Here is a 27261-nt window from a genome sequence, read left to right on the forward strand (position 1 = left end):
TACGAAGGGATGCAAATTGAATACAAAGTGATGCAAAATGACTATGAAGGGATGCAAAATGACTACAAAGTGATGCAAAATGACTACAAAGTGATGCAAAATGACTACGAAGTGATGAAAAATGACTACGAAGCGATGCAAAATGACTACACAGTGATGCAAAATGACTACAAAGTGACGCAAAATGACTACAAAGTGATGCAAAATGATTACGAAGGGATGCAAAATGACTACGAAGGGATGCAAAATGAATACAAAGTGATGCAAAATGACTACGAAGGGATGCAAAATGAATACAAAGTGATGCAAAATGACTACAAAGTGATGCAAAATGACTACGAAGTGATGAAAAATGACTACGAAGGGATGCAAAATGACTACAAAGTGATGCAAAATGACTACAAAGTGACAACAAAAAAACCGACAGCAAAGAGAACAAACATACTCCAAACAACATCTGAGTCTGAGAGTAGGATATGTCGGGGGGCCTATCACGTGTTACATGTCAGTGCCCAGGGGCTGATTATCTGTCCATGGCTACATATAAACAGGGAGTTGCAGAAAAAACAAAAAGGGAAATAATGTCAGCAGGTAGATTCTCAACCAACCCAGTAATCTCGAAACTGATGTCATAATCTTACCTGCATCAACTTTTACGTGTTTGTCTTTCTCTCCGCTATAGACAACCTGTTAACAAAAAAATCATTGTTGTTGTGGTCCTTTAAGATGAAGCAGTGTTCAACAGCAACGTACGGTATAACTATCTAAAATCATTAATCATGTGTTGCATCCCCAAAGGAAAGATAAAGAAATGAATCAACTTGAAACCCGGCTACGACAGAGAGACAGAGGTGAGAGACGTCATTAAAACAGAGAGAGAAACAGGAACAGAGGGAGAGTGACCATGCATTTTCCCAGGGGAATACTATATGCTGTATGAAGAGATAAGATTACCAGAGTCGATGTGTGTGTTAGTGACGTCAGACTGTAGATTTACCGACAAGCTCTTTAGAAACTGGTTCGTCTGTGTCTCAATTTGCAGATTAAGCGTAACTGAAATGTAATCTTTTTGAGTTTCTGGCATTTGCAAAAATATCACGATGATGTGGAGTAATGGAGTCTGGTCTGCTGAGCCAAAGATGACCGGAGTAGGTTTCCAATCAACTTGTCTCGCATTGCCCGACCCTCCTCCACAGCGTTGTGGAGGAAGGTCTGGCTAGTCCACATAACTTCCCGGGATGGGAGAAATACATGCTTTAGTGTATTGGCATTTCTTTAACCACGTGTCAAACTCAAGGCCCGCGGGTCAAATCCGGCCCTTCGCATATTTTGATCCAGTCCTCGTATAAATTTAGGTTCACAATAAATTTTGGCCCACCAAGTTTTTGTCACTTTTGCCAACGCTTTTACAGCTTTTCCCCACATTTTTCTGACTTTTTTCTGATGTTTTTGTCGCTTTTTTCGGGAATCTTTTCTACGATGGCTAAAGAACTTTTTTTTGACTATTTTAGGGCTTTATGCCGACCAAATTGTAAGTGAGAAGACTTTAAGACATCAACTAAATGTGTTTTAGTTTGTAATATACAGTACCAGTCAAAAGTTTGGTACTTACCTAATCTCAAGTGATCAAATGTGAAATAATATATGCATGTGTAATTCAATCAACTAGTCAGCTGAGGTTGATGAAAACAGTATAGACCCAATCACGTTTGTTCACAATAACTTCCCGGTAGAAATCTCCTGCGTCCAGTACATAAAGTTTAACGGTGCTGAGCAAACGGGAGGGGGGGGGGACAACTGGATATACTCTCATCTCCATCTAAAATGCATGTTTGATGCTTTCACATGCCAACACTTTAATTAACGTTAGCTTGGAGAGCTAATTTACGTGTTGGGCCACAGACTAAAGAAAATTACACCACTCAAACTAGCAGTCAGTCCGACCGGCGGTGAGATGTTGCTGTTCCTAATGCTAGATTGGTTTATCAAAGACGCTAGCAAACAACTAATGTTAGATTTGTTTTATCAAAGACGCTAGCAAACAACTAATGCTAGATTTGGTTTATCAAAGACGCTAGCAAACGAACGCTAGATTTAGTTTATTAACGACGCTAGCAAACAACTAATGTTAGATTTGTTTTATCAAAGACGCTAGCAAACAACTAATGTTAGATTTGGTTTATCAAAGACGCTAGCAAACAACTAATGTTAGATTTGGTTTATCAAAGACGCTAGCAAACAACTAATGCTAGATTTGGTTTATCAAAGACGCTAGCAAACGAACGCTAGATTTAGTTTATTAACGACGCTAGCAAACAACTAAGGTTAGATTTGATTTATCAAAGACGCTAGCAAACAACTAATGTTAGATTTAGTTTATCAAAGATGCTAGCAAACAACTAATGTTAGATTTAGTTTATCAAAGATGCTAGCAAACAACTAATGTTAGATTTAGTTTATCAAAGACGCTAGCAAACAACTAAGGTTAGATTTGGTTTATTAAAGATGCTAGCAAACAACTAACGCTAGATTTTGTGAATCAAAGACGCTAGCAAAGCAACACAGGACAGAAAATAAGCACAGCAGAGACCACAGCTAGACCTCCTTGTGAACTACCGGTATATACTACAGTTGCGGCTGAAAATGACAACAGAAATAAACAAGTTTGCCATTATTTTATTTTTTTTTTTATATATATCAGCCAGTTGTTGTGATTTTTTGTGTTAGCGCAATGTTGTGGGATTTGGTCTAATAGTTTTGCAGGTAGTATTGGACAAATTAAACATTTTGACTGTATGATGGCACTGGTCAAAGTCATTACAGTTCATCCTCTGGGGACCATGAATGTCCGTACGAAGTTTCACGGCAATCCATCCAATACTTCCTGAGACATTTCAGGACTAAAGTGTTGGACTGACCAAACAATTTCAATCTATTTGGTTTATATGCTACGGACAGCGCTGTTCGTTGTACTCAAATAATAGTCACATCATCTCAGCCATTAGATTAGTTGTTTTTGCTATTTTTCTATAAAGACAGGTTTATACAGAGGTGGCACAAAATACAACTGAGGGGGCTATATGTAACCTAATTTTCGTCGCTGTGTGGAGTAATTATTGTGTTTAACAATGTAGCAAGCTACAGTACCTGTGTGAATGCATCAATAGTCTGTGTTGTGCTGTTTCTTAACTACATGGACAGTGTGCATTGCCAAATAGTTTAGTAAGGAACTTGGAAATACCATAATCTTGGCAATGTTGCATAAGTCAGATCACACATAAAGTGACCGTCCGTCCGTCCGTCCGTCCGTCCGTCCGTCCGTGTGTGTGTGTGTGTGTGTGTGTGTGTGTGTGTGTGTGTGTGTGTGTGTGTGTGCGCGTGTGTAACTAGAACAACGCAATTGTTTTTTTAACCAGGCCAGTAGTTTTCAGATTACATTATGTGCTTACATAATTGCAAAAGGGTTCTCCAATGTTTTCTCAGTTAGCCTTTTAAAATGATATCAGTTTAGTAAACAGATGTGCCTTTGGAACATTGGATGAATGGTTGCTGATAATGGGCAATGCTGATATGATATAAGATCAGCCACCCACTCAGATCAGCTGCTATTCTGTCTATAATGGAGTGGAATGGAAATTTCTACGTGACCCCAAACTTTTGACCGGTAGTGTAAACTGGAAATGAAGGCCATCTGTGATCAAAAAGTTGTCGGTTTGAGTCTCAGGCCCTGTAAGAAACAGGGAATGAGCAACTTTAAAAACCACTGTTAAGTTGCCTTTCAGCAAGGCGTTGAGCCTCTGTGTGCCCCAGCAGAGCCCGAGGCGGGAATTCAGAGCTATAGAGACTTTTTCTCAATACATTAATGCTTACAATATAACAAACATGAAATATGTGCAGGGGGAGTGTATAAATCCTGCTGAGAGCCAGCAGAGGTTTATATCATCGCTATCTGTAGCGAACACTAAACTGGGCCATTCATTGTGGCAGAGCAGTAAACACACACACACGCACGCACGCACGCACGCACGCACGCACACACACACACACACACACACACACACACACACACACACACACACACACACACACACACACCCACAACCTCTCATAAACGTTGTCAACCCCAATTGGTCCCAAAGTACAAGAACACACACACACACACACACACACACACACACACACACACACACACACACACACACACACACACACACACACACACAGTCTGCAAATGTATCTGTGAATCCACAAAAGAAAGAAAGGATTCACTTGTCCCTCGTTCTGTAAGTGACAGTTACAAACAGCCACCACATGGTGTCACAAGGTCCACACACACACACACACACACACACACACACACACACACACACACACACACACACACACACACACACACACACACGCCACACACACACACACACACACACACACACAGATCCTCACTGTCGCCCCATAATCCTTTGCAGGAGCATTATACTGCAGAGAATCGTTGTAGGGCAGTGTGGGGGTGCAGGCGGGCAGCAGTATATGTGTAAAATGTATATGTATATGTAAAAAAAGATAAGGTGTAGAGATCAAATGCACAGAAAATATCAGAAAAAAGAAGAACAAATATCTGTGTGTGCATGTCTGTGTGTGATGAGAGATGTGTGTCCGTGAGGCTACTTCCACGTCAGGAAGGTTGTGTTTTCCGAACACAAATATCTGAGGGAGGAGGTGTTAAAACAGGATTATGTACACGATCACAGGGAAGTCATATTCCTAACCCCCAACACCCCGTCTTTATGAATCATTCATGAGAATAGAGCGACAGTAAACAACAAACAGCACAAAGGGAAATGGAGAAGAAGGAAAGCAGAACAACTGAGTTAAACATTATTTATATATATTATCATATATTACAATATGAATAAAGAAATACAATTTTGATTTTAAACAATGATCCCTTGATCAATTTAATTGAAAAACAAATCAGTAGTTTCATGGCTACAAATTTTAGGAACATCATTTGTATTGCAACATTTTTCTAACAATAAAATATCTTTCCGGTTTTTGCCTTTCTTAAAGGTGGTGTTTTTTGCCTCCAACGGCGCCTTCCAGGTTTGGGGGCAAAAAACACCAAACACCTTTCTTAAAGCTACATTGTGTAAGAATTTCTCACATCTGAAATTGTATATGACAACCAACTGAATATTACTTTCTAGCCCCTCCCATTCTGAGCGCGTTGTAACTCCTACGGTGGCCGTATTATTCCAAGAAGTACGACATTTTGTGTTCCTTCCAGTGCAATAATAGTTTTACGTTTTCGTTATTTTGGGACCATTTTATTGCTAACATCAGCTAACAGGTTCCCAAACGAATGCAAGCTAATGTTAGTAAAGTATCAGCGTGATCCTCCATCTGCAACAGGCTTTCAAATCTCCCGGCAGATCGAGTAATCTCCCCCTGGCTTCCGTCACGGTGCCACTGAGTGTAAAAGCGCGAAACGCGGCGGTATGTCCCTCTTTGGCTAATGTATTTTAAAGATAGAGGCGCAACATGGCAGAATACATACGAGCGACTCCCCGTATGTATTCTGAATGATTCTGAATGGCAGATTCTACGTGTACGAGAATACTTTGATTAGTTGTTGGAAGTAATTACACATGAATGAGCACATACTTGTGAAAGAACAAAGGGTTTTTTGCTAAGAATCAACTCAAAACATTACACAATGGAGCTTTAACAATGTTTAAAAAAAAGTTATTTCACTGAAAAAGAAAATGAGTAAGAAAAGACTAAAACATTTACAAAAATTGAATGGACAATGTCCACTTTATTAGGTACACCAGTGACATCTAATGCAATCTAACACATATACACTTTACAGCATTAAACTTTGCATACTACAACTTCAATAATAAACATATAGTTGCATAAATACCGTTCTGACAGTGCCTGTATTTTTTTATTTTATTTTTTATTTAAATTGTTATATTTTATTACTATGTTTTAGCTCTGAATACTTAAAGTCCTCATATCATGCTTTTTGGCTGTTCCCCTTTCCTTTATTGTGTTATATATCTTTTTTGTGCATGTTATAGGTTTACAAAGTGAAAAAGCCCAAAGTCCACCCCAAAGGGACTTAACCATCTCCAACAGAAAACACTGTTCACAAACTGCTCCAAACAGCTCTGTTGTAGTCCAGCCTTTAATTCAGAGACAAATGTAACACACGTTATAATGCTCGCCTAGCTGCTAACGTGGCACGCCCTCATACTCTGCTTCTGACTGGCTAGTAGTCCTTACCTAGCACATGTGCGACTCCCAACAAAGATGGAACAAAAGTGCGATGCCTCACTCTGTAGCTAAAACAGAGAGCTCAACACACAGGGTGAAAAGAGGAGCTGCAGCAATGCGCAGTACAACAAAAATATGGTGTTTTTTGAAAATTAAACCATGTAAACCTATTCTGATATTACCTTTAAATTCAATTATGAACCTGAAAATGAGCATAATATGAGCACTTTAAAACATCTTTTGGTCAAGTCAGGTTGAAATGTGTTTCAGTAGCTTTTCTTTCACTCCCCTTACTTAACATTTTGTTCATTAAATGACGAAACTGTCAATAAAACGAAAATGTCCCCCGTCCACAGAGGCACTTCTGCAGCATATGTTGTCTATCTTTGAGTCTTAATTTACCAGGTTGGCTGTTGACTTTTTCTTCTTGTGAACATGTCAAGAAGACACACGCCTCTGGATCCTCATGGTCCAGATGTGAGTTTAAATTCAACTCCAGGCAGGTGTTTTTACATCTGGAACTGGGACACTTTTGTATCACGCAGCGTGAACGACTCGTTGCTGCTCTGTGGAGCAAACAGACGGTTAAATTTAGGATTATTGGATTAAAGGGCACATTACTGCGCTTCACTTTTTGTTGTGTCTCTCCCTCCCCCCTTCCCCATGCAGTCTGTAACCATGGAAACCACAGCCACACTCCCGTGTGTCTCTCTCTCTCTCTTTCTCTCCTCCCATCACTTTGAAGTCATTTCCGTGACCTACATTTCTGCTCCTCGAAGCTCTTTTTTTTAGTATCTTACTCTTCATTCACATCCCTCTGTTGGTCCTACCCTCCCTCTCACCCCTCCCATCTGTGGATCGTACCATCTGTTCCCGGACCTGCTGCAGTCCTGTTCCTCACTACAGAGTGTACCATCTGGGAGTACATTAGGGGTGTGCAGTGATCGGATGTGCCACCTGGAAGGAGCATATGGGCATTCCTATAGTGCAGGGGGTGTCCAACATACGGCCCGTGGGCCAGAACCGTCCCACCAAAGGGTCCAATCAGGTCCACTGCATGACTTTAAAAAGTGTGAAAATTGCAGAGAAGTAATTAATTCCAATTCCAAATTTACCACATTAATTTCAGAGAATATCCAAGTTATTTTTCCCTAAATTTACACATTTAATGTTAGTTTTTTCTCTGGATGTTACCCCTCTCTCCCAGGTCCGTAACTCATTTTTTTTTTTTCCATACAATGGCCTTTAGAACGCTGTCGTAGCAGAAGAAATTTGCGTTTGCCAACATCGAGCTGACAAGAAACTCTGTGGCAGATAAAGTTTCTGATCTTTCTGGAGAGGTTTACTGGTCCGGCCCACTTGAGATCAAATTAGTGGTATGCGGCCCGTGAACTAAAACGACTTTGACACCCCTGCTATAGTAGGAGATAGAGAGTGCTATGAGATGACGTTACCCAATCAAAAATAATGTCAGTGGGTTTAATCGAGGGGTTAACTGTCTAAGTGAAGCCAAAACATCTGGATCGCCCCCTGGTGGCTGGCTGCAGCATTGGTCATTTTTCTGATCAGTTTGGTTTTTATTAGTTATGATGCTATGAAAACGGGGTGAAAAACGTCATAATTGACAGCTGTGAGTGACTCAATTAATTATTACAATTACATGTCATTTAGCTGACGCTTTTATCCAAAGCGACTTACAATTGCTATATATGTCAGAGGTCGCACGCCTCTGGAGCAACTAGGGGTTAAGTGTCTTGCACAAAGACACATTGGTTGATGTATCTCAGTGGGAATCGAACCCAGGTCTCCCACACCAAAGGCATGGGTCATATCCACTGCGCCATCACCACCCCCACTCGCGATTGGTCGGGCAGTGTATGGGCGGGACTTCAATACGGCAGCTCTCGATGCGCAGACTCTGGCTCCAACAATTACAAGTCAGCAGCGCCCATGTATGGGATATTTTGGCTTCACTTTTGTACAGCGGGAGGAAGAGGAGTTGTCCATCTTTTAGTTACAGTCTATGGTTTCATCATTTCTGCTCAATATTGCTGTCGTGTTCTTTGTGTACATACCCACATTGTTAATGGGTATATGCTGACAATGTTTCATAGTGAAACTACATTTGATAATGAACCTCTTCTAGCTGTGTACATTTCATTTCATTTTGTAACATTAGTGAACAACATCCAAAATTCTGCAACCTTTTTAGACCCTCACCTTGTCTTGTTTCATTGTCTATATAATTATGATTGCAGAGCCAAAACCGATCACACATAACATTGTAGCAAAGCACTCAGCCGGAAGTTAAGTGAGTGTTCACCCATGTTTATCTGCTTTTCCATCTAATCCTCATCCCACTCTTTTCTCCCCAGGCTGTCCACCACCGTTTGAACCCTTTGTGATTTAAATCAACACCAACTTCTGTTGCTTTTTCCCCGCAAATCAAACCTAAAGAGGATTGGACGGGTAAATGGAAAATGTGTGGAGTTTTGAATGCCTGGAACCCTTTGTACCCAACAGGAATATAATGGAATAATCAATGACTACAGGCTCAAATAAAGGGCATGTCTGAACTTTTAGCTCCGCCTCTTTGCAGCAGAGAGATAAAGCTCTGACCAAAGTGGATGATTGTACACTAAAAATACAGAAAACAAGACCTAGATCTGATTTCCCAGCACTCTTTTCTTGGTGCTGTGTGGCGAAGTCCCGCAGGAAGTCATGCCTCTCCTAAGATCCAACATGTGCCAAGAGTTATCGTAAGGAGTACATTTGAATGTTTTTGCCCCGTCCTCACACAGTCACAATGGAATAAAGTGTGAGACAAGGAGTTTACAAAAGCAAACGTGTATCTGAACCACCAGCCCCTTCCCCCTGGCTGCAGTGTGGAAAAAGGGGCGTGTTCGGAGGTTTACCCCCACCAGGCTGTCGCTCGCAGATGGAGGCCCACCAACACCAACACTCCCCAGATAGCAGCAGTGAGGAGTGCACAGTCCTGGAGGCTCCGCCCGCTAAAAACGCCTGCCCCCAACATGCAGGGAAGGTAGGAATGCTACAAACAAAATTCAAAGTGCTTTACAGGAAAAAAAACAAGTTACAGTTTAACAACAATACAATATACAGAGACACATTAACGGTAAAAACAAGAGTGAAATCATAAAGTCACCAGTCTAGTGAATTTAACTGCAACTGCGTCCTCTATCCTCCTCTTCTTGTCTCTGACACCATGCTCCCCTTCTCACCTCCAGGTGGCAGAGCTGTACTGTTCGGCCTGCGAGTGTGCGCTGTGTGAGGACTGTATGCTGGGCCACCAGGAGCACCCTAAGGTGCCCCTCAGCCAGGCCCTGGAGCAGCATCGCAGCAGCCTGCAGGAGAGGCTGGGGGCCATCCAGAACAGGTGGAGGTCTCAATGAGTGTGGTTAACACACACTGTAACGACTGTATTCTTGTAATCAGGATAATTTAGACTCAGTCGCAGTGGTATTGGAAATGGTAAAGAGAGCCTTTTGCTTTTTAGATATATATGACATTTAGAATAACTGTAATGTCACTGTGATGTCCGCAGTTAAATATTTCGATAAGTAGGGCATCTCTGATTAAACATCACTTCCATTAACATCATCATCGTCATTAGGACACAGAATTCCTTTTAAAATACAATATTATTGCTTTGGATACATGGGAAAGTGTTGTAGAACTCAGACATTTTCCTGTGAGGAATACACTTATCCAGTACTTAAAGTATCAAAAGTAAAAGCACTCTTTATGCAGAACAATTGCCCGTCAGTGTCATATTATTAGATGTTATATTATTTCATTCTTATTTCGGTTAGATTAATATCTGATCAGCATTTTAATATCTTAGCAGGTGAAGATTAAGCTAATTTGATCAACTTCATGTTGTTGTTTGTTTTGTCTGCAACATTTCAGATGCATCATTTTAGATACTCCTTACACGTTTTGTGTGTAAAATCTCCATTTGCAAAGTAAGTAAAGCTGGGCAATACAGTACTTAAGGGAGAAAAGGGAACCCACAGGCACAAATATCTAATAGGACACTGTTTATTTAGCTGACATCTGGTGGACAGGCAGGGAAATGCAGGACTATGGAGCAACAAGGAGACAAATGCAAAAATGACAATCCCCCTTTCCCTCTGTATTTGTCTCTCCAGACTCCCTCAGATATCAGATTCCCTGTCCTTCATTAGGGAGATCCTCCAACAGCTGACCAATCAGAGAGCTTCAATCGAAGAGGACATCCAGTCGAGCTTTGAGGATCTACACAAGCAGCTGGATGTCCGGAAGAGTGTTCTGCTGATGGAGCTGGAAGTCACATATGGACTCAAACAGAAGGTGCACGCATGCTTTTTGTGTTTTAAGATTCTGGTCTTCTGCCAGAGTTTAAGAATGCAAACTGATCAATTGATTGTTCATTTTGTGAACTTTTAATCTGTGCTCACTCCCAACCCTTCATGCTTGGTAAGTGGCCCTCAGCGTCAGATAAAGACGCACAAGGCACCCTTTAGCATCTGTATGGGATGCACCGGGCAGAGCAACATGGCGTAGTATGAAGAGCAACAATGGTAAAGTTGGATGGGTCAAAAAAACACAGGACTTTCACCCTGGAGACCAGGGTTCATGTCCTGTGTCACTTAAACGTACATCTTTAAACCCCACCCACAACCTTGTCCTAACCCTAACTATGTGGTTTTACCCTGCACATTGAAAAATAATGCCAAAGGAATACCCAAAGCGTCAAAAAGAAAGGTGAGGTCCTGAGTCCTGACCAAGCATCAGTATTTGATGAGTTGGGAGTGAAAATATGTTGGGTTGGACAAGTACAGCCTCTGATGTCAGTGGGCTACTTCACGAAATAAAAAGCATCTGACAACACATCAAAAACATAATATGTGTCTTCTGTGTCCAGGTCCTTCAGGCCCAGGTGGACTGCCTCGCGCGGGGAGAGGGTGACCTCATGGCCTCCTGTACCCAGACGGAGGAGGCTCTGGCTGGGGAGGCGTGTGTGGCGAGCCTACAGTTGGAGCAGGAGCTGCAGGAGAGACTGGGGGAGCTGGCCGGCCTTGGCCTACCATGTCAGCCGGAGGAGAATGACCAGCTTGATCTGTTGATGGAGACAGATGGTCTGAGGAAATCTATACACAACCTGGGGACCATCGTCACAACCAGGTAAGGAAATGTTCAGACTGGTCAGCTGTGCTATAAAAGCATGTTTACATTTAACGCCACTTGATTTTCCTCATCTCCCTCCTCTCCCTCAGTGCGGTGGCGAGCCAGAGCGAAGCCATGGGTGCAGGCCTGGAGCAGTGCATTGTGGGACTTCCTGCCTCAGTTACTATAGTGACAAGAGACAAGTCAGGGGGAGCCTGCAAGAGTGGCAATGCAATCCTATCAGCTGAGGTTTGTTTCACAACCACACAAAAAAAAAATACAGCGTAATTCTGTGGCTACCCCCACAAAAAAATAACAAAATGTTACCCATGTGTTAATCCAGGTATTCACCCCAGATGGCAGCATAGTGGATGGTGAAATACTGGACCACAAAAATGGGACTTATGAGTTTGTGTACACAGTGCCGAAGGAGGGCGACTTCTCATTGGCTCTCCGTCTGTACGACCAGCACATCAAAGGAAGCCCCTTTAAACTGACTGTCAACAGGATCTTAGAGACAGAGGTAGAGGTAGGTGGAGGGTGTGTAACAGTTTAAAGCCGAATGTGATGCCGTAATTAAAAAAAAAAAAACAATGAATGGTGACTTTCCGCTTTGCCAACACTTGCAGAAACATTGAGTGAAATCCTGTAAGCCTAAACTGTGATGTACAGTTAAGGCCATGGTATGCTTGAAACAAACTAGTTCACACGAATTGTTGTTCAACTACATCTGAAGGAAAAAGTAGTTATAACTGTTCAGAACAACCACCTTGAAAGGCGGATTGAAAAGCCAAGGCAAGAAATGATAATCATGCGGATAATATTTTTGGATGATCTTTTCTTGAAGGCATTCATGGTATTGCACTCATTTCTGGAACCAGCTATGTAAAATAAATAAGAGAACAAAATCAAACTTCAAGTCTGCAGTTTCACCTCTGGGTAATCCCTTCTTGCATCAACCCAACACTACCCAAAGCATCGCAGTGAAATAGTTCCATCACCCAGTCAAGCTTTTCCCTTACTTGCTAGCTTACCAAGCTTACTTACTTCACTATGCATACTACTGCACTGAATGCCAATGTCGCATCCATGTGCAGTGTTTCGAAGACCAGCATTCAGGAAAAACAACGCATGCAACATAAATCGAGCAATTAATCCCAAACCTGGAAAAAGTTTTCAAATTAACACGCACATTGCCTAAAATTGATGCTTGTAAACAATAAATTCTGCCTCCATCGTTGTCTCTCCAGGTGTCCCCCTCCACCACCACAGCAACCAACTCAGCAGCCTACGCCACCCCGTCCACTGGCTCCTCTGAGGGGGCAAAGAGACGAGGGAAGTCCCCCGGCCAGAAGAAAAAGGGCTCCAAGAGGGCAAGCAGCGCCTTGGGCACCCCGCGACGCAAAACCCAGAACCCCATCGAGGACGACCTCATCTTCAGGATCGGTGCGACACTACGTTACGGCTATTGAAGCTAAAATTACTATTAAAGCTACAACATCCTTCCTTTTCATGAGGTCAAAAGGACATTTTAAAGCTTGGATTTGGGCTTATTGGCTTTACTTTGCTGGCTGCTACATAGGAAATTTTCTTTTAATAAAAATGGCTAACATAAGCAGTGATTGGATTTGAATTTTCTGCTCTCTTTAGGAACGAAGGGGAGGAATAAAGGAGAGTTCACCAACCTTCAAGGAGTGGCTGCTTCCTCCAGTGGCAGGATACTGATTGCTGACAGCAACAATCAGTGTGTCCAGGTAAAGCATGTTTTGTCTTCAAATGGCTGTTTGAGGGTTTAGGATTAGATCAATGTAGGTTTAGGTTTAGTATGCATTGTGTCTTCGATGGTCCTCACAAATGTCTCGCCACTCCAGATTTTCTCCAACGAGGGGGAATTCAAGAGTCGTTTTGGGGTGCGGGGTCGGTCGCCAGGCCAAATGCAGCGTCCCACAGGCGTGGCCGTGCACCCCAGCGGTGACATCATTATCGCCGACTACGACAACAAGTGGGTCAGCATCTTCTCCAGCGAGGGCAAGTTCAAGGTAGGTGATCCAATGTGGCTTTGAGTTTATAGGGATGAAGAGTTACTTTAAGTTTGATTTGATTCTTCATTTATTTAATTGAGCATCAGTATAGAAATATAAATCATATTTTATCTTTCAAGGACTTTTAACGCTGGTAGATTTTCTGATGCATAAAAACAAACTCACATGTCTTGTGTTTTGTTGAATGGTTCTTCCTTCTCCTCGTATTTGGGGTCCATCAGGGGAAACTTGGCTCTGGTAGACTTATGGGGCCAAAGGGCGTGTCCGTGGACCAGAACGGTCATGTGATCGTGGTTGACAACAAAGCGTGCACTGTCTTCATCTTCCAGCCGACGGGCAAGCTCATCACCAAGTTTGGTAGTCGAGGCACCGGTGACAAGCAATTTGCAGGTACTTTTAAGAGATAGATTGTCCAGAAATGAATAAAAAAACCACAAGATAAAAGGCCGACAATCATGCCAGTCTTTAATGTATTATAGACTAAAGTATGATCTTCCAATTAATTCAAATCACACACCAAATAATTTGATATATACCATATAATTTGATTATCATTTGACTTTATCAAATGATTGATGTTACTATAACTATATAACTATTCAGTAAACAAAGCAAAATGTGCATCTGCAGTTAAAGTTTAAGGTACCTAAAGAAGTTGTGTCAGCTGAAGTGTAAGCACTAAAAGCAGTTAAATGCACTTGAAGTAGTTGAGACAAATTTAAAGGACAAAGACTGAAAGTAGTTAAAGTGTGAAATGAAGTATGAGCTCTGTCAAATAAATTGTGAACTCTGAAAGCAGAAATGTCCGTTGAAGTGTGATTACTGACAGCAATTAAAATGTCAGTTGAAGTGAATAGTAAGTGCTGAAAGCAACTGAAGTGCTAGTTGAAGCACTAAAAGCACAACCTGTTTTTGTGCTCCTGTTGTGAAGGTCCACACTTTGCAGCAGTAAACAAGAACAATGAGATCATCGTGACTGACTTCCATAACCACTCTGTCAAGGTAAAGTCTTACTCACTGGACATTACCCTGATACATTTTATTTTCCCTTGACCTGTTTAGAATGAAATTAGACCTTTGCTCTAGTGTTATCCAGGTGAACAGGTAGATATCTAAGGACATTTTAAAACGACGCATTAATATGGATCCTAATATATTTCTCTTTCTTTGTCCTGATCAGGTTTTCACCCCAGAGGGAGAGCTGGTGTTGAAATTTGGCTCTAATGGTGAGGGAAATGGCCAGTTCAACGCTCCCACTGGTGTAGCCGTGGACATTAATGGGAACATCATCGTAGCTGACTGGGGCAACAGCAGAATTCAGGTACAACCTGTATTGTACAGGTACAATACAGGTACAAAACAAGGAGTGTTTGCAGTAATCAAACCACATTTTCTTTCTCTGTCGAAACATTTCCAGGTGTTTGACGGCAGCGGCTCCTTCCTCTCCTACATCAACACCTCAGCTGACCCTCTCTACGGACCCCAAGGTCTTTCTCTGACCTCAGACGGACATGTGGTAGTGGCTGACTCCGGGAACCACTGCTTCAAAGTCTACCGCTACCTACAATGATGGAGGCTTGGACGGAGGAAGGAAAAGATGGATGGAGGGAGCAGTTGTTGGAATGAAGAGATATGGTGCACGATGTCAAATTCTAGGAATAATTGCATGAACCTCTACCGCTGCCTGTAACGATGAAAGAAGGGATGGATAGAAATAAGAGAAGGAAGCAAAGAAGGATCAGCCATCAGTAGACCACAACGAAACAATGTTTTAGTTTTGACATTACATAATTTGGATTAAGAATCACTGTAGTTATAGTCAAAAAAGGAAACAGTGGATGACAGAGATTGGTGGGACAAAGATTGGTCTTTAAACTACATTACACACACAAGTCTAAAGAACAGGTATAAGGATAGTATGGAACGATGGTAGATTCAAGAATTTGCTGCCCTAATGCAAATCTGAGAAATATCACAGAATGGGTGATGCAAGGTGGACTTAAACCAGTTATGCAACGACTGCTTCATGATGTCAAACTCTAGAAGTCCTTCTTTCTCCCAGTTTGGCATTAATAGAAAAATGGAGGAGTGGATGGAAAAAAAGGCTTTAAAATATAAAGGAAGAACAAAGAAAGGCTGCAAAAAGATGACAATAACTTCTTTGGAGACCACTGCTTCCTAAACCCAGCATTGAGTGAATGGGATTGAAAAAGTATCAAAAGCATGAGTGAATTCATAAAAGCTGGTGTTTTGGAGAGAATGGATTGGAAGATTAACAATGTTCTAATGTTCTGCCTTTGTAATATTGTATGTAACAGACAAAATAATGTCCAGTGAGCTAAAAGAGGTCTACGTCTTAGTTTGACATAATTTCTTACTCTAGGCCATTATCACAGATTTCCCATACATTTCTTGTACCGTAGATTAAATTTGTGCATCAACATCATCTCTAACCTGTGGAAGCTAACATCAGCTACCAGCCCTTAGAGCTTGTCAGGCTGGCCTTGAGCAAAGCACTTTACATTACAGTGGTCCAGCAGTAGAGGACTGTAGTTGTACTGGGAAACTCCCAACAGTAAATGTGTGCATCTGTAAATATGCAACAAGAAATCGATTAAAAAGGGCATCCTCACCGAGCCAAATTTACATTGACTATATTGTTGAATGAAGATTCACTCTGCGATGGTCATAAAAAAATATTACAATAAGACATGGGCCACTTTTAGCCTGTTGACCATTGTTTTGTACATTAGGATTGTCTGAATATGGGAATGTTAATTTTGTTTCTTGCCATATACTAGTATTCGTTAAGTCGTAGGCAATAGAGACATGATTAGAAATGATTGCTTGACTGATTCTGATTGTCTGGATGATTGATTCAATTGGTTGATTGACACGGTAGCTTTGACGAGCAGCATCGTCTCATCTATGCTTGGTTGAGCGTTTTCCTGAAAAATCTGTTGCAAGGAGAAAAAAAGTCTATAAATCTATCATATATATTTGTGAGAATACCTTTAATAATGTCAAAATGTTCAAATTAATAACCATATTTGGAATCAGTAACATTTTTACATACTCCTTTCTGCTCGCCATTTCGGTAATGAAAAACAAGATGCCGGGGGAGGAAATTCTCAAATGATTCGATTCATTTGAGAATTCGGAGAACTGCTGTCGCTGGCTTGTACAATTCATGTTCTGTCATCACTCATAAAACAATGCCTCAGTGTCCTATAAGCATGCCTCTGTATTGTGTGAGTGTTAACATCAAACCACTATGCATTTAAACTGTAAGCTCCCATTTTGCAGTTCACAAGACTTACAGTAAAGTGGAGGACATGAAAAAAATGTGACATTGTTAAGCATTTAAAAAATTACTTTTGGAAAAGTGCCACGTGACGGTTATAATAAGACAAAGCATTTCCATCAACTAAGGCAAGAAAACCATTTAAGTTACTCACATCAGGATTCAGTTAGACAGTTTTAACCTTTTATTGTTATTAAACAGAAAACATCTTTGGCTAACCAACACAGTCTCACTCCCAACGCGTCAAAAACCGACATTTGGTCAGGTGCCTATGGCGTTAGTTACTGACCCAAAAGTGTCCCTTAGCGTCTCAGTCAGACGCAAGTGGCTTTCAAATAATTCCAATGTTATCCCATCAACGGCGATGTTTGATGCTCTAGGTACCCCTTTGGTGTCATTTTTGACATGCTTGGGCAGGACTGTCGTCACTTTTTGACGTGCAGGGAAAACCACTTAGGGTTAGGGAAAGATCCTGGCTGGAGTTAAACAATGTACGTTTAAAGTGCTCATATTATGCTCATTTTCAGGTTCATAATTGTATTTAGAGGTTATATCAGAATAGGTTTATATGGTTTAATTTTCAAAAAACACCATATTTTTGTTGTACTGCACATTGCTGCAGCTCCTCTTTTCACCCTGTGTGTTGAGCTCTCCGTTTTAGCTACTGAGTGAGGCATCTTACTGCTATTTCATCTTTGTTGGGAGTTGCACATGTGCAGTACCTACTGTAGGTAAACACTACAAGCCAGTCAGAAGCAGAGTTTGAGGGCGTGCCACGCTAGCAGCTAGGCGAGCATTATAACGTGTGTTACAAAGTGATGCACGTTCGTCAGGGAAGTAAAGGCAGGACTACAATAGAGCTGTTTGGAGCAGTTTGTGAACAGTTTTCTGTGTGAGATGGTAAGTCCCTTTGGGGTGGACTTTGGGCTTTTTCACTTTGTAAACCTATAACGTGCACAAAAAAGATATATAACAATAAAGGAAAGGGAAAAGCCAAAGAGCATAATATGAGCACTTTAAGTAACATGCAGGACAAGAACGGGAGACAAACCCCGGTCTCTTAGATGAAAGTCCAGTATTGCGTCCCATACAGATGCTAGACGCTGCCTTTTGCGTCAGAACTGTATCTTAGACTGAGAGACACTGACCAAGCGTCAGTATTTGACGAGTTGGGAGTGAGAAGGGTGTTGGCTAACAGATGCTTGTGAGCGTAAGCTGTATCCTATCAAGTTCACACCTGATTAAATAGTAAACTTTACGTAAGTTATTACTTCTATTTATTTACTTATTTATCTATTAATTCATATTTCGTCATTTTAATATTTTTAACTTGCCATTTGATTGTGTTCCAAAGTGTGCATTGACATTCTTAAGTGCCCATTATATTTCTTCTTTTTGTATATTTTGTCTGTTATGTTTAATCTAAATATGATTGTTGGCATTTGATACATTTTATAAGTTGTGAGTTGACAAATCAACATTTTTAATTTTTATTCAATTATATTTTGTCAAACGAAAGTCGTAATGCTGTGGGAGAAAATAATAAGGCTAGCCAATAAGCAAGAACAGCTTGTTGGCATTGCATTTCTGATTGAAACCAATGGACACATTTACACAATGCTAATAAGATAGCTATGGCTAAGAGTACAATGTCCAAGCTTATAAACCAAGTAAGAAGGTATTTTGAAATGCTAATACTGTCTGTTTTGTAACAGTGGGTGCAACTAGTTATAAGCTAACTCAATAGATTTTGTAGCCATTGGTTTCCATGCAGCTAACAATGTTTAAATGAATGAGTCCAAAAAAGGAGTTCATGTTGTTTCCCTAACTGTGCCGATTGTCAGTCTGTTAAAAGGACATTCTCTGACTTTGTTTAGCACCCAATAGTGCTATTTCATCTCCAATTTTGCTGTAAACTCATAAAGTAAAACTGTAAAGTAAACTCGGAGATTATTTTTGGATTTGTTGGCGCTATTGATTGTTTCAACAGAATCAGATTGTGCTTCTTAAAGTTATCTGGGCCTTGTTTGCTGGAGATTCAGCCTTAATGTCAGTAATACATATGAATGTAATTGCCTTCTTATTAATCTTGATTTTCAATTTATTGCAAACATAAGTAAGCCATAGTTAATAACCATTTCAAACAAATAGGTCATTGGTAGACTGCACATGCATTTGAGGGAACTTCTGACATTTTCACAATTGGAAAAAGAAATTCCTTAATCAACAAAACAGAAAAATGCTACATTTGTTATTAAAAATGTTTACATGTGTGGCTTGGGTGTGTATCATTCTCGGTTTGCAACATGAGATCTACAACATTATACATCAATTTAGTTTAGTTTTCTCAAATGGATATGTAATGTTTTGGAACACAGCTTTTAAAGTATTGATTTCTTATAGTGTCACTTGCCTGCTCTTTCTCTCTCTGTATTTACTATCTGTCATGTCTGTTCACTGTCCCGGACCGTCTCTTTAATATTCACCAACACTCAACACTGAAATAAAGCATTGGTCCCTAAATGGTAGCCATTTGTTGTGGTTTGGTTTTGTGAAAATTCTGATCTTAACGTGTTGTACTCTACTGGTATTTGCATCCATAGATCAGTGACTTTGTCATCTGCTTTGTTGTTTCTGAAATCACTAAATCACACCTGCCCCTGGTGGTGGTGAGGTGTCCCAAAAAGCACCAGATTTAGTCCTACTAAATAAAATATCTAAGTTTATCATAATTGTATCCCACAATGTCACATGTGCAGGCCACCAACATGTTCTACTAATAATATAAGGTGACTTGTTCCAATTAATGTCTACTGGAAGCTTTTATTGTAAAATTAACTGATTCTTCAGCATAGTCTGGATATGATTGGTTTATGTGAAACTGAGCTCCTTGAGCTGACTACCAATGCCCATGTTGCTCGGGCTATGGAGTTGTTGCCTTAATCTATAAGCCTATATCCAATTTAACCTCCAAACTTCATTTTAAATTCAACTAATTCAAGACACTCATTCATCTCCGTCAACTATGAATTGCTTTGTCCAGGGCAATATAACTCCACCTTGTAGCACTCCATATTCCCAAAGAATTTAGAAGAATTTGAAGAATTTATTTCAGACCTTGTAATGATTTGAATGTTGGACTTTCAAGTACAACAGCAGAATAGTGAGCTGATTAAACTGTACGTTGTGCACAATGAGATATGACGCGAAATGACACTTTAAAAAGTTACTAAAAACGGTAAACATTTATTATCAGCTCCCTGCATGGGATCACACCTTAAATTAACTCCTGGACAACTTGCATAATAAATCATAGACACAAACATGCATTATACACAAAGTAAAGATAATTTATTCTGTCTGGCCTGTGTGTCTTTGAAAAACACATAACATCTGTTTTTTCATTTCTGACCACAAACATGAAACTAGGACAAAAAAGTTGTTATATTCAGCCTTTGTTTTTTTTTCATTTCATCACAATTGTGAGGATCGATTATGTCAGTGATTTCATAACTTGCCTCACTGCGTTAGCTAATGTACAGTCACTTAGGTAGAGCTCCAATAAAGACAGACATATACAGTCATGTGTACAATTTAAAAAATATAGTGGGTTCAGTGGAATGGGTGTCACCAATACGCCAATCCTTATCTATGGCTTGAGTCCATTCAGATTAATATTTTGCAGTTTCCAGATGATTTTTAAACAAAGAGGTGTGTATTCAAATCCAATGGTTTCAGCCCAGACAGCACCTGTTTGCGCTGTGTGTCGGCTTGTTTTGCTGTCTTTGTGAGGACCACGTTCAGTTTTAAACCCTTGTAGTTAGGACATTTTCGCTGGTCCTCACTACTTAATTGAAAATTAAGACTAGATTTTAAGCTTAATCTTAGAATTTGGTTTATGTTAGGGTTGGTGGGGGGATTAGGCATTTGGTTGTGATGGATAAAGTTAGGGCTCTTAAACAAACTTTTATTTAAGAATTCAGGTCTGCAGCCAAATCAAATTACATAGGTGCAGGCTCCCACACAGAGTTGTTTATGTGGACTAAGACCTGCAGCGTCTGACATGATTATGCATTTGTCATTCAGTCATTCAAATGACTGGCATGGGGTTGCCTAGGTTCTGTATGTTGTCAGCGATGACTGTCCACTATTAGTGCTAGACTACTGCAAACATTAGTATTATCTGGTGCTCAGTAGCATCCACCCCAAATCAACAAACAAACTTAACAAAATTCTATGGAAAGCACCCTAAAATGATACGCAATCACTCAACAACAAATGTGAAATTACCCAAAATAGGTGAAACCTAGGCTTCACAACCACTAAACACACAAATATTATTTAAACTAATTAAACTACTGTACATCTATATATATATATATATATATATATATATATATATATATATATATATATATATATATATAAAATTCACATTACCAAAACCCTAAAAAAGCATTCCACCCATTTTGCATTGTACTCCTATAACATTGAAGAATTTAAACAGAAGGTTTAGAAACGATTCAGTAGAACCAGTCTATTTTAGTCAACGCATTCTTCTTCCTTGTCAATTGGCACATTACCCAGAATACAACTCAACCAACCACAGTTTGGCAACCAGTCATCCTTTCCTATCGTGCCCCTTTCTTATCTACTCTAACGTCATCGAAGTGAGTGGACAGATGATATTAGTCTCATGGGATTAAAAATCTATTTTTCAAGAGTGTCCTGGCCAAGACAGGCAGCAGTACAACCACACATACATACAAACACAAAATACACAAAAACACAAAAAACAAAACAACTGAAACAGCAAATCCCTCAAAGTCAACCAGAATCCTAAACACATTAGGCAAAACATCTAAAGCCAGATGTGGCTGCCTCCAAGTCAATCAACATCCTTTTAAAAGCGACCAATGAGACTAGCTCATTAAGTTTCATGGATTTCTGTAACTTATTCCATGTAGAGGGAGCAGCAAACTTAAATGCCTTTTCCCTCAGCTCAGTTCTAACCTTTGGAACAGACAGAAGGAAAAGATCCTGCGAACAAATATTGTAAGTCCCGGTACTATTTACATTGATATAGGTCAGAAGGTAGGATGAAAGTAGACCTAAAATGGCCTTGTATATGAAGATATGCCAGTGTAGAAGTCTACGTGTTGATAAAGAAGGCCATCCAACACGTTCTTACAGTTCACAATGGTGAGTGAGGGCTCTCAAACCAGTGATGAACCTCAAGAGATCCATGGAATACAGTGTCCAGTGCATGTAAACTTTGAGATGAAGCATGCATGTATAAAACATCACCATAGTCAAGTACAGACATAAAAGTGGCAGCGACCAGCCTCTTTCTAGATACGAATGAAAGGCATGATTTGATTCTGAAATAAAACCCTAGTTTAAGTTTTAATCTTTTTGCTAGCTGCTGAATATGAAGGGTAAAAGAAAAAGATTCATCGATTAAAATACCAAGATATCTGTACTTAGACACACATTCAATCTTCGTACACTGGGAAGTGAGGATTGAAGGCAGATTTGATTTAGATTTTGAATTTGAAAAAAGCATTACTTTAGTTTTTTCTGCACTTAAAACAAGTTTTAAATCATAAAGATTCTGTTGAAGCGTGTTAAAAGCAAGTTGTAACTGGGAGAGGGCTTGGTCTGCGGTGGGTGCTGAGCAATACAGTACAGTGTCATCAGCATAAAAATGAAATTTTACATTAGACACGTTATGATCAATGTTATTGATATAGAGGATGAATAGCAGTGGCCCCAAGACTGACCCCTGAGGCACGCCTTTTGTTAATCTGACTGTCTGTAAGGTAATTAACAAACCAGCCGACTGTTTGTCCACAAAGTCCAGCCCTATACAGTCTCTGCTTAAGCACTATGTGGTCCACTGTATCAAATGCCTTAGAAAGGTCAATAAAAAGGGCTGCACAATGCTGCTTGTTGTCCATGGATTCAACAAAATCATTTAAAACCTTAAGAGCTGCCGATGTTGTACTATGCCTTTTTCTAAAACCAGATTGGAAATCCGATAAAACATAACTGTTAAAAAAATCCTTTAATTGATCACTGACAAGGAATTCTAGTACCTTGACCAGGACAGACAGTTTAGAGATCGGTCTGTAGCTATTACAGATGGAAGGGTCATCATGATTTGTTTATTAAAATTGCAAAAAAAGAGGAATGAAATTCTATCCGTAGTTTTGAGAAAACTGTTGCACATGCAGCCATTTAGAGCCACAATTACAAACACTCTGCATTCCTGGTATGACTATTGTAAAAGCAAATATATCTCTAATCTGTTCTGCTTTTTTACGATATTTAATCCAATCTTTAAAACTGTGCTAGTGTAGCATACTATATGGAGGTCTGATCCACTGAAATGTACTTTGCTCAAATGTAGTAGAATCCATGTCTTTACTCAGCAACATGGTAGTTTTCCTGCCCTGTGTAGATACAGCAAAGATAACAATAGACTGGAGGGCAGATTAATCCAGTTTGCACTTAACATCACCACACAGCCAACATTGGTGTTCGCCAGGGAAGAGGTGTGCAGGGCAGCGGAGACAAGGAACCCTATAAACCACAAGCCCAGCACTTCCAATATAGCTGTGACTGTAAGGAAAGCCCTCCTCTTTGACTGGTCAACCCGCTCCTCTTTCCCGCCTCTGTCATCTGGCCCTGGGCGAATCAGAACATGGAGAAAGAAAGGCTGCAAAAAGACACAGCTATTAAGGAGAAGACCAAAAGGCAAAACAATGGGACAATGGGCAAATTAGACGTGTACAGAGCTGTTACATCAAGCTCAGCAGCCAAGCACACCCAATGCTGATGTTTCTGATTTACGCCCCACGTGCATTGTTTAGCCCTAGGTAGGTGATGGGGTGAACAACAGCGAGCGACATAACATAGATTCCTACAGCTATCATCTCCAGGCGATTAGCATATGTGCCACAAAGGTAGCAGAAGCCCCCCAAGACCCAGATCAGATTCATGGCAGCCATGTGGTAAGTGAAGATGTCAGAGTGGCTTGTTGTTTTAAAGAAGTGCTGCTGTCGCCATCGTTGGTGACCAAGGTAGAGGACCAGAGTGCAGAGAGGCAAGGTGAGGATGGTTCTCATGGCAATGGTGGCAATGGCATTGCCAACTGTGAAGCTGAAGCAATCGAAGGGTAGAACATTGCTGGAGTTGAAGGTGGAAAAGGAGTTAGCTGCCATATCAACTCTATGTAGCTGTTGGCCTGAGGAGAAAAATAAGATAAATAAGGAGAAGTGTAGAGAATAGGAAGAGAGAGAGACACAGTTAAGTTAGACAAAGACAGGGGTTAATTCAAATTAAGCAGTGTCATGCACACTTTGTGTTCATAGAGGACATTGATGGCACGTCTCCTTTATTTGCTTTCACAGTGAACTTTAATACACACAATTGTATAACCCCATAACCCCCAGCTATCATTATCAGTAGTATGGTAGTGCCATATTTAATCAGTTTAATGACCAAACAAGCTGAAACATAAAAATGTTGGTCGCTAATTAGCACTTAAAGAGAAAGTACAGCCATGGCTAGGCCCATTACACCACCAATTGTGATACATTTATTAGAAAACAAATCCATTGCATTTTAATATACAGTCCTTGTTGTCAATAGCCCTTGCATACTCAAAATCAATTATTTATTTACATTTATTCCTGTATGTTATAAAATACATTTACTCAACATTCAACTCAGGGGTTCTCTGCCCAAACATTGCTGCATCAGATATGAGATTATGCCATTAAAAGATTCACATTATTTACCATGAAACCAATGTATTAAGCTGTAGAAAGCTGAATACGTCACCACCACTCAGCCTTGCTGTCAATTTGCTTTGGGGCCAAATAAAGTTGCATTAAGAATTATTCATCCATTTGGTTTAAGTTTTATATAATCCACCAGGCAAAACTGCACTGCGTTCCGGCGGCTTGCAATTCCTTTAGTTGCAACGCAGCGTGTCTCAGGAGCGGTGAAATCTACTGGATATGTTAGAAATTGTGTTATTCGTCAAAGTGTTATGCTTGTTTTTAGAAAACCTTTTCTTGGAGTTGAGCTCTCTGTATAATCTGTGAAGTTTATCAGGTCATAGAGAGAATTTAACTGTGTTGACAGATACACCCTTACTAACAAAAACTGCATAGTAAACAGTGACAGAGAATAATCAGCCTGGTGCGCTAATGTAGATTGCACAATAATGGCATTAGTAGCTTTATGTAAAGAATAGACAACATACTGTAGTGACTGTAGGTGTGTATATTTTAATGTTTCACTGCTGTAAGATTGACAAAGTATAGATGAGTGATGACTAATAGTCAACAGTCCTTCCCCCTTAACACTTTACCTATGCAAACACATGAAACACTATGTGTGTGTGTGTGTGTGTGTGCACGCGCGCGCACACACACACACACACACACACACACACACAGTTTATCAATTTGTGTATTAAAACTGACAACAATAGCTAGTACTATGTGAAATGTTGACATTATTTTTGAATACAAAATGGGTCGAATTTGATTTCAGTTAGACTTTAAAGTAAATATTTAACACAAATAGTCCCACTTAAAGCAAAGATGTGCAATTATTCTGGCCTCGGTCACTGAATTGATTAATTATGAATGCTATTTGCTTACATTGATGGATTCATATTTATATAAACTGTATATATATATATACTACCTCCACCTTTACCAACATCATCCTCTTCCTCCCGCTCTCTGTCTTTGTCCTCTATCTAGGATTCTCAGCAGAAGTCTCTCTGATTTCGTCACCTACAACATGGCTGTCATGGAGCTGATGGGAGTATTAGGGAAACCATCTGCATATGCGGTGGCTACAGCAGTCACCATGAGTTGGTGTTGTTCAACGCATTCTCATAAACGGGTCCATATGATATTGTACGAAAATGTATGCACAACAAAACGTATGATATCCTAAGAAAATTAGGAGACCGCCGGCTGGTCACATGACGCCGACGCTGGCTAGCTATGATCTCCATGACGCCGAGCAGCAGCTGCTAGCTGTTTAAGCCGCTACAGAGCTTCATGACGCCGGCTACAGACCTTCGTTGTATCAGCGGTAGTTGGTGGATCAGTTACCGGAAAGTAGGTGACTATGAGCCGGGTACAGAGCACAGCGAGCTGCCGGTCCTTTCGCGGACATTACTGTTAAATTTTGTCCACAAAATATGAGCGTTTTGTGTTAATGTTAATGTCCACCCAAACCCCCCAACCTCTTCCCTACTCTGCCAGCCGCGTATTATACAGCGGCCGTCAATGCAGTGAATACAGCAAAAAAACGTGGAACGCTTACGAATTACAGTGCTTAACTTTTTGTAGCTTTTTGAACAAATTGTGGTTCATGAGAACAGGCTGTGGTGTTAGGGGTCTTCATTAGAACTTTCCACTGGTCTTGACAGATGCTGTTCCCTACGCTGACCTGTGTGGAGCGCTACCTGCCTGTTGTTCACCCCATCACCTACATGAGACTGAAACCGGGGGGCTGAGTCAGGATCAGAAATATCAGCACTGTGTGCATTTGGCTATAAGGCTTTTCAGGATTGGGTTTCATGTTCCTGACCAAAGATTATACATCCTTATACCAAACGCCTTCTTTTTAATCTCCATGACTTTCTGCAGCCTTTCAGTTCTCTGTGTTCTGATTTGCCCACGGCCAGGGGAAGCGGGTGGGAACATGGAGCGGGTCGACCAATCAAAGCAGAGGGCTTTCCACACCATCGTGATCATAATGGGAGTGCTGTTGCTGAGGTTTGAAGGGAATTTGGTTTGCATTGTGATGGGCTTCTCACCAACATTAGCTACAGTGTTCAGTGTGTGTGGAGGGCACTTAAAGGGTGGTTCAATCTGCACAGCAGTCTGGTGTTACCTCTTCTCTTTGTACAATGAGCAGGAAAACTACCAGGCTGTCAAACACAACACTGAAGCAAGACGAGAATTGGGTCAGATTAAAGTGTGTGAAATTACTAGTGAATTAAGCCATATTCAAAGTTATTTAGGAAAAGACACCCGGCCAGCTTGCTTTGTATCAGGGTCTTTTCTGCATAGAGGAATTTTTGGCGCCCCCCCCCCAAAGAGGTTTTAGCCAGCCCCAAAGGACAATCAATGCTAAAACGATAGAAACTGAGAAAAAAAACTGCAATTCAAATCCTCCCCAAATGTGTTTAATAGCAATTTACAAAACAACCTTTGAACAACTTGAATAGGAGTGCTACTCTCAGTTTTAATGTCCAATGATTTTAACGGTAGTATTTAAATATTAATATTATTTTTTAAAGCAGTTTTTTAAATTGGAGTTTCATTTACTCAAGCATATTCACTCATTTCATTTATTCATTTATATAACATTTTGTTTATCAAATTGTCAGAAATAACAGGCAAATGCATAGATTCGAAATCGCCGGCA

General features: G+C 40.4%; 1 protein-coding gene across 1 annotated transcript in view; it reads left to right on the top strand.

Moving 5' to 3' along the window:
• Positions 1 to 19320, top strand: part of LOC116052130 (tripartite motif-containing protein 2-like) — a 20962-nt gene extending 1642 nt beyond the window's left edge. The window contains exons 2-15 of the mRNA XM_031302661.2: positions 8655 to 9322; positions 9528 to 9676; positions 10452 to 10632; positions 11207 to 11466; positions 11559 to 11697; positions 11792 to 11977; positions 12699 to 12894; positions 13099 to 13202; positions 13320 to 13487; positions 13712 to 13880; positions 14422 to 14492; positions 14671 to 14811; positions 14908 to 17296; positions 17816 to 19320. Of these exons, the coding sequence (XP_031158521.1) occupies positions 9218 to 9322; positions 9528 to 9676; positions 10452 to 10632; positions 11207 to 11466; positions 11559 to 11697; positions 11792 to 11977; positions 12699 to 12894; positions 13099 to 13202; positions 13320 to 13487; positions 13712 to 13880; positions 14422 to 14492; positions 14671 to 14811; positions 14908 to 15060 (2022 nt within the window). The 5' untranslated portion in view covers positions 8655 to 9217 and the 3' untranslated portion in view covers positions 15061 to 17296; positions 17816 to 19320. The remainder of the gene's footprint in view (positions 1 to 8654; positions 9323 to 9527; positions 9677 to 10451; positions 10633 to 11206; positions 11467 to 11558; positions 11698 to 11791; positions 11978 to 12698; positions 12895 to 13098; positions 13203 to 13319; positions 13488 to 13711; positions 13881 to 14421; positions 14493 to 14670; positions 14812 to 14907; positions 17297 to 17815) is intronic.
• Positions 19321 to 27261: the final 7941 nt, after the last annotated feature.

Source organism: Sander lucioperca, chromosome 17 (assembly GCF_008315115.2).
Source record: "Sander lucioperca isolate FBNREF2018 chromosome 17, SLUC_FBN_1.2, whole genome shotgun sequence".
Taxonomy (NCBI): domain Eukaryota; kingdom Metazoa; phylum Chordata; class Actinopteri; order Perciformes; family Percidae; genus Sander; species Sander lucioperca.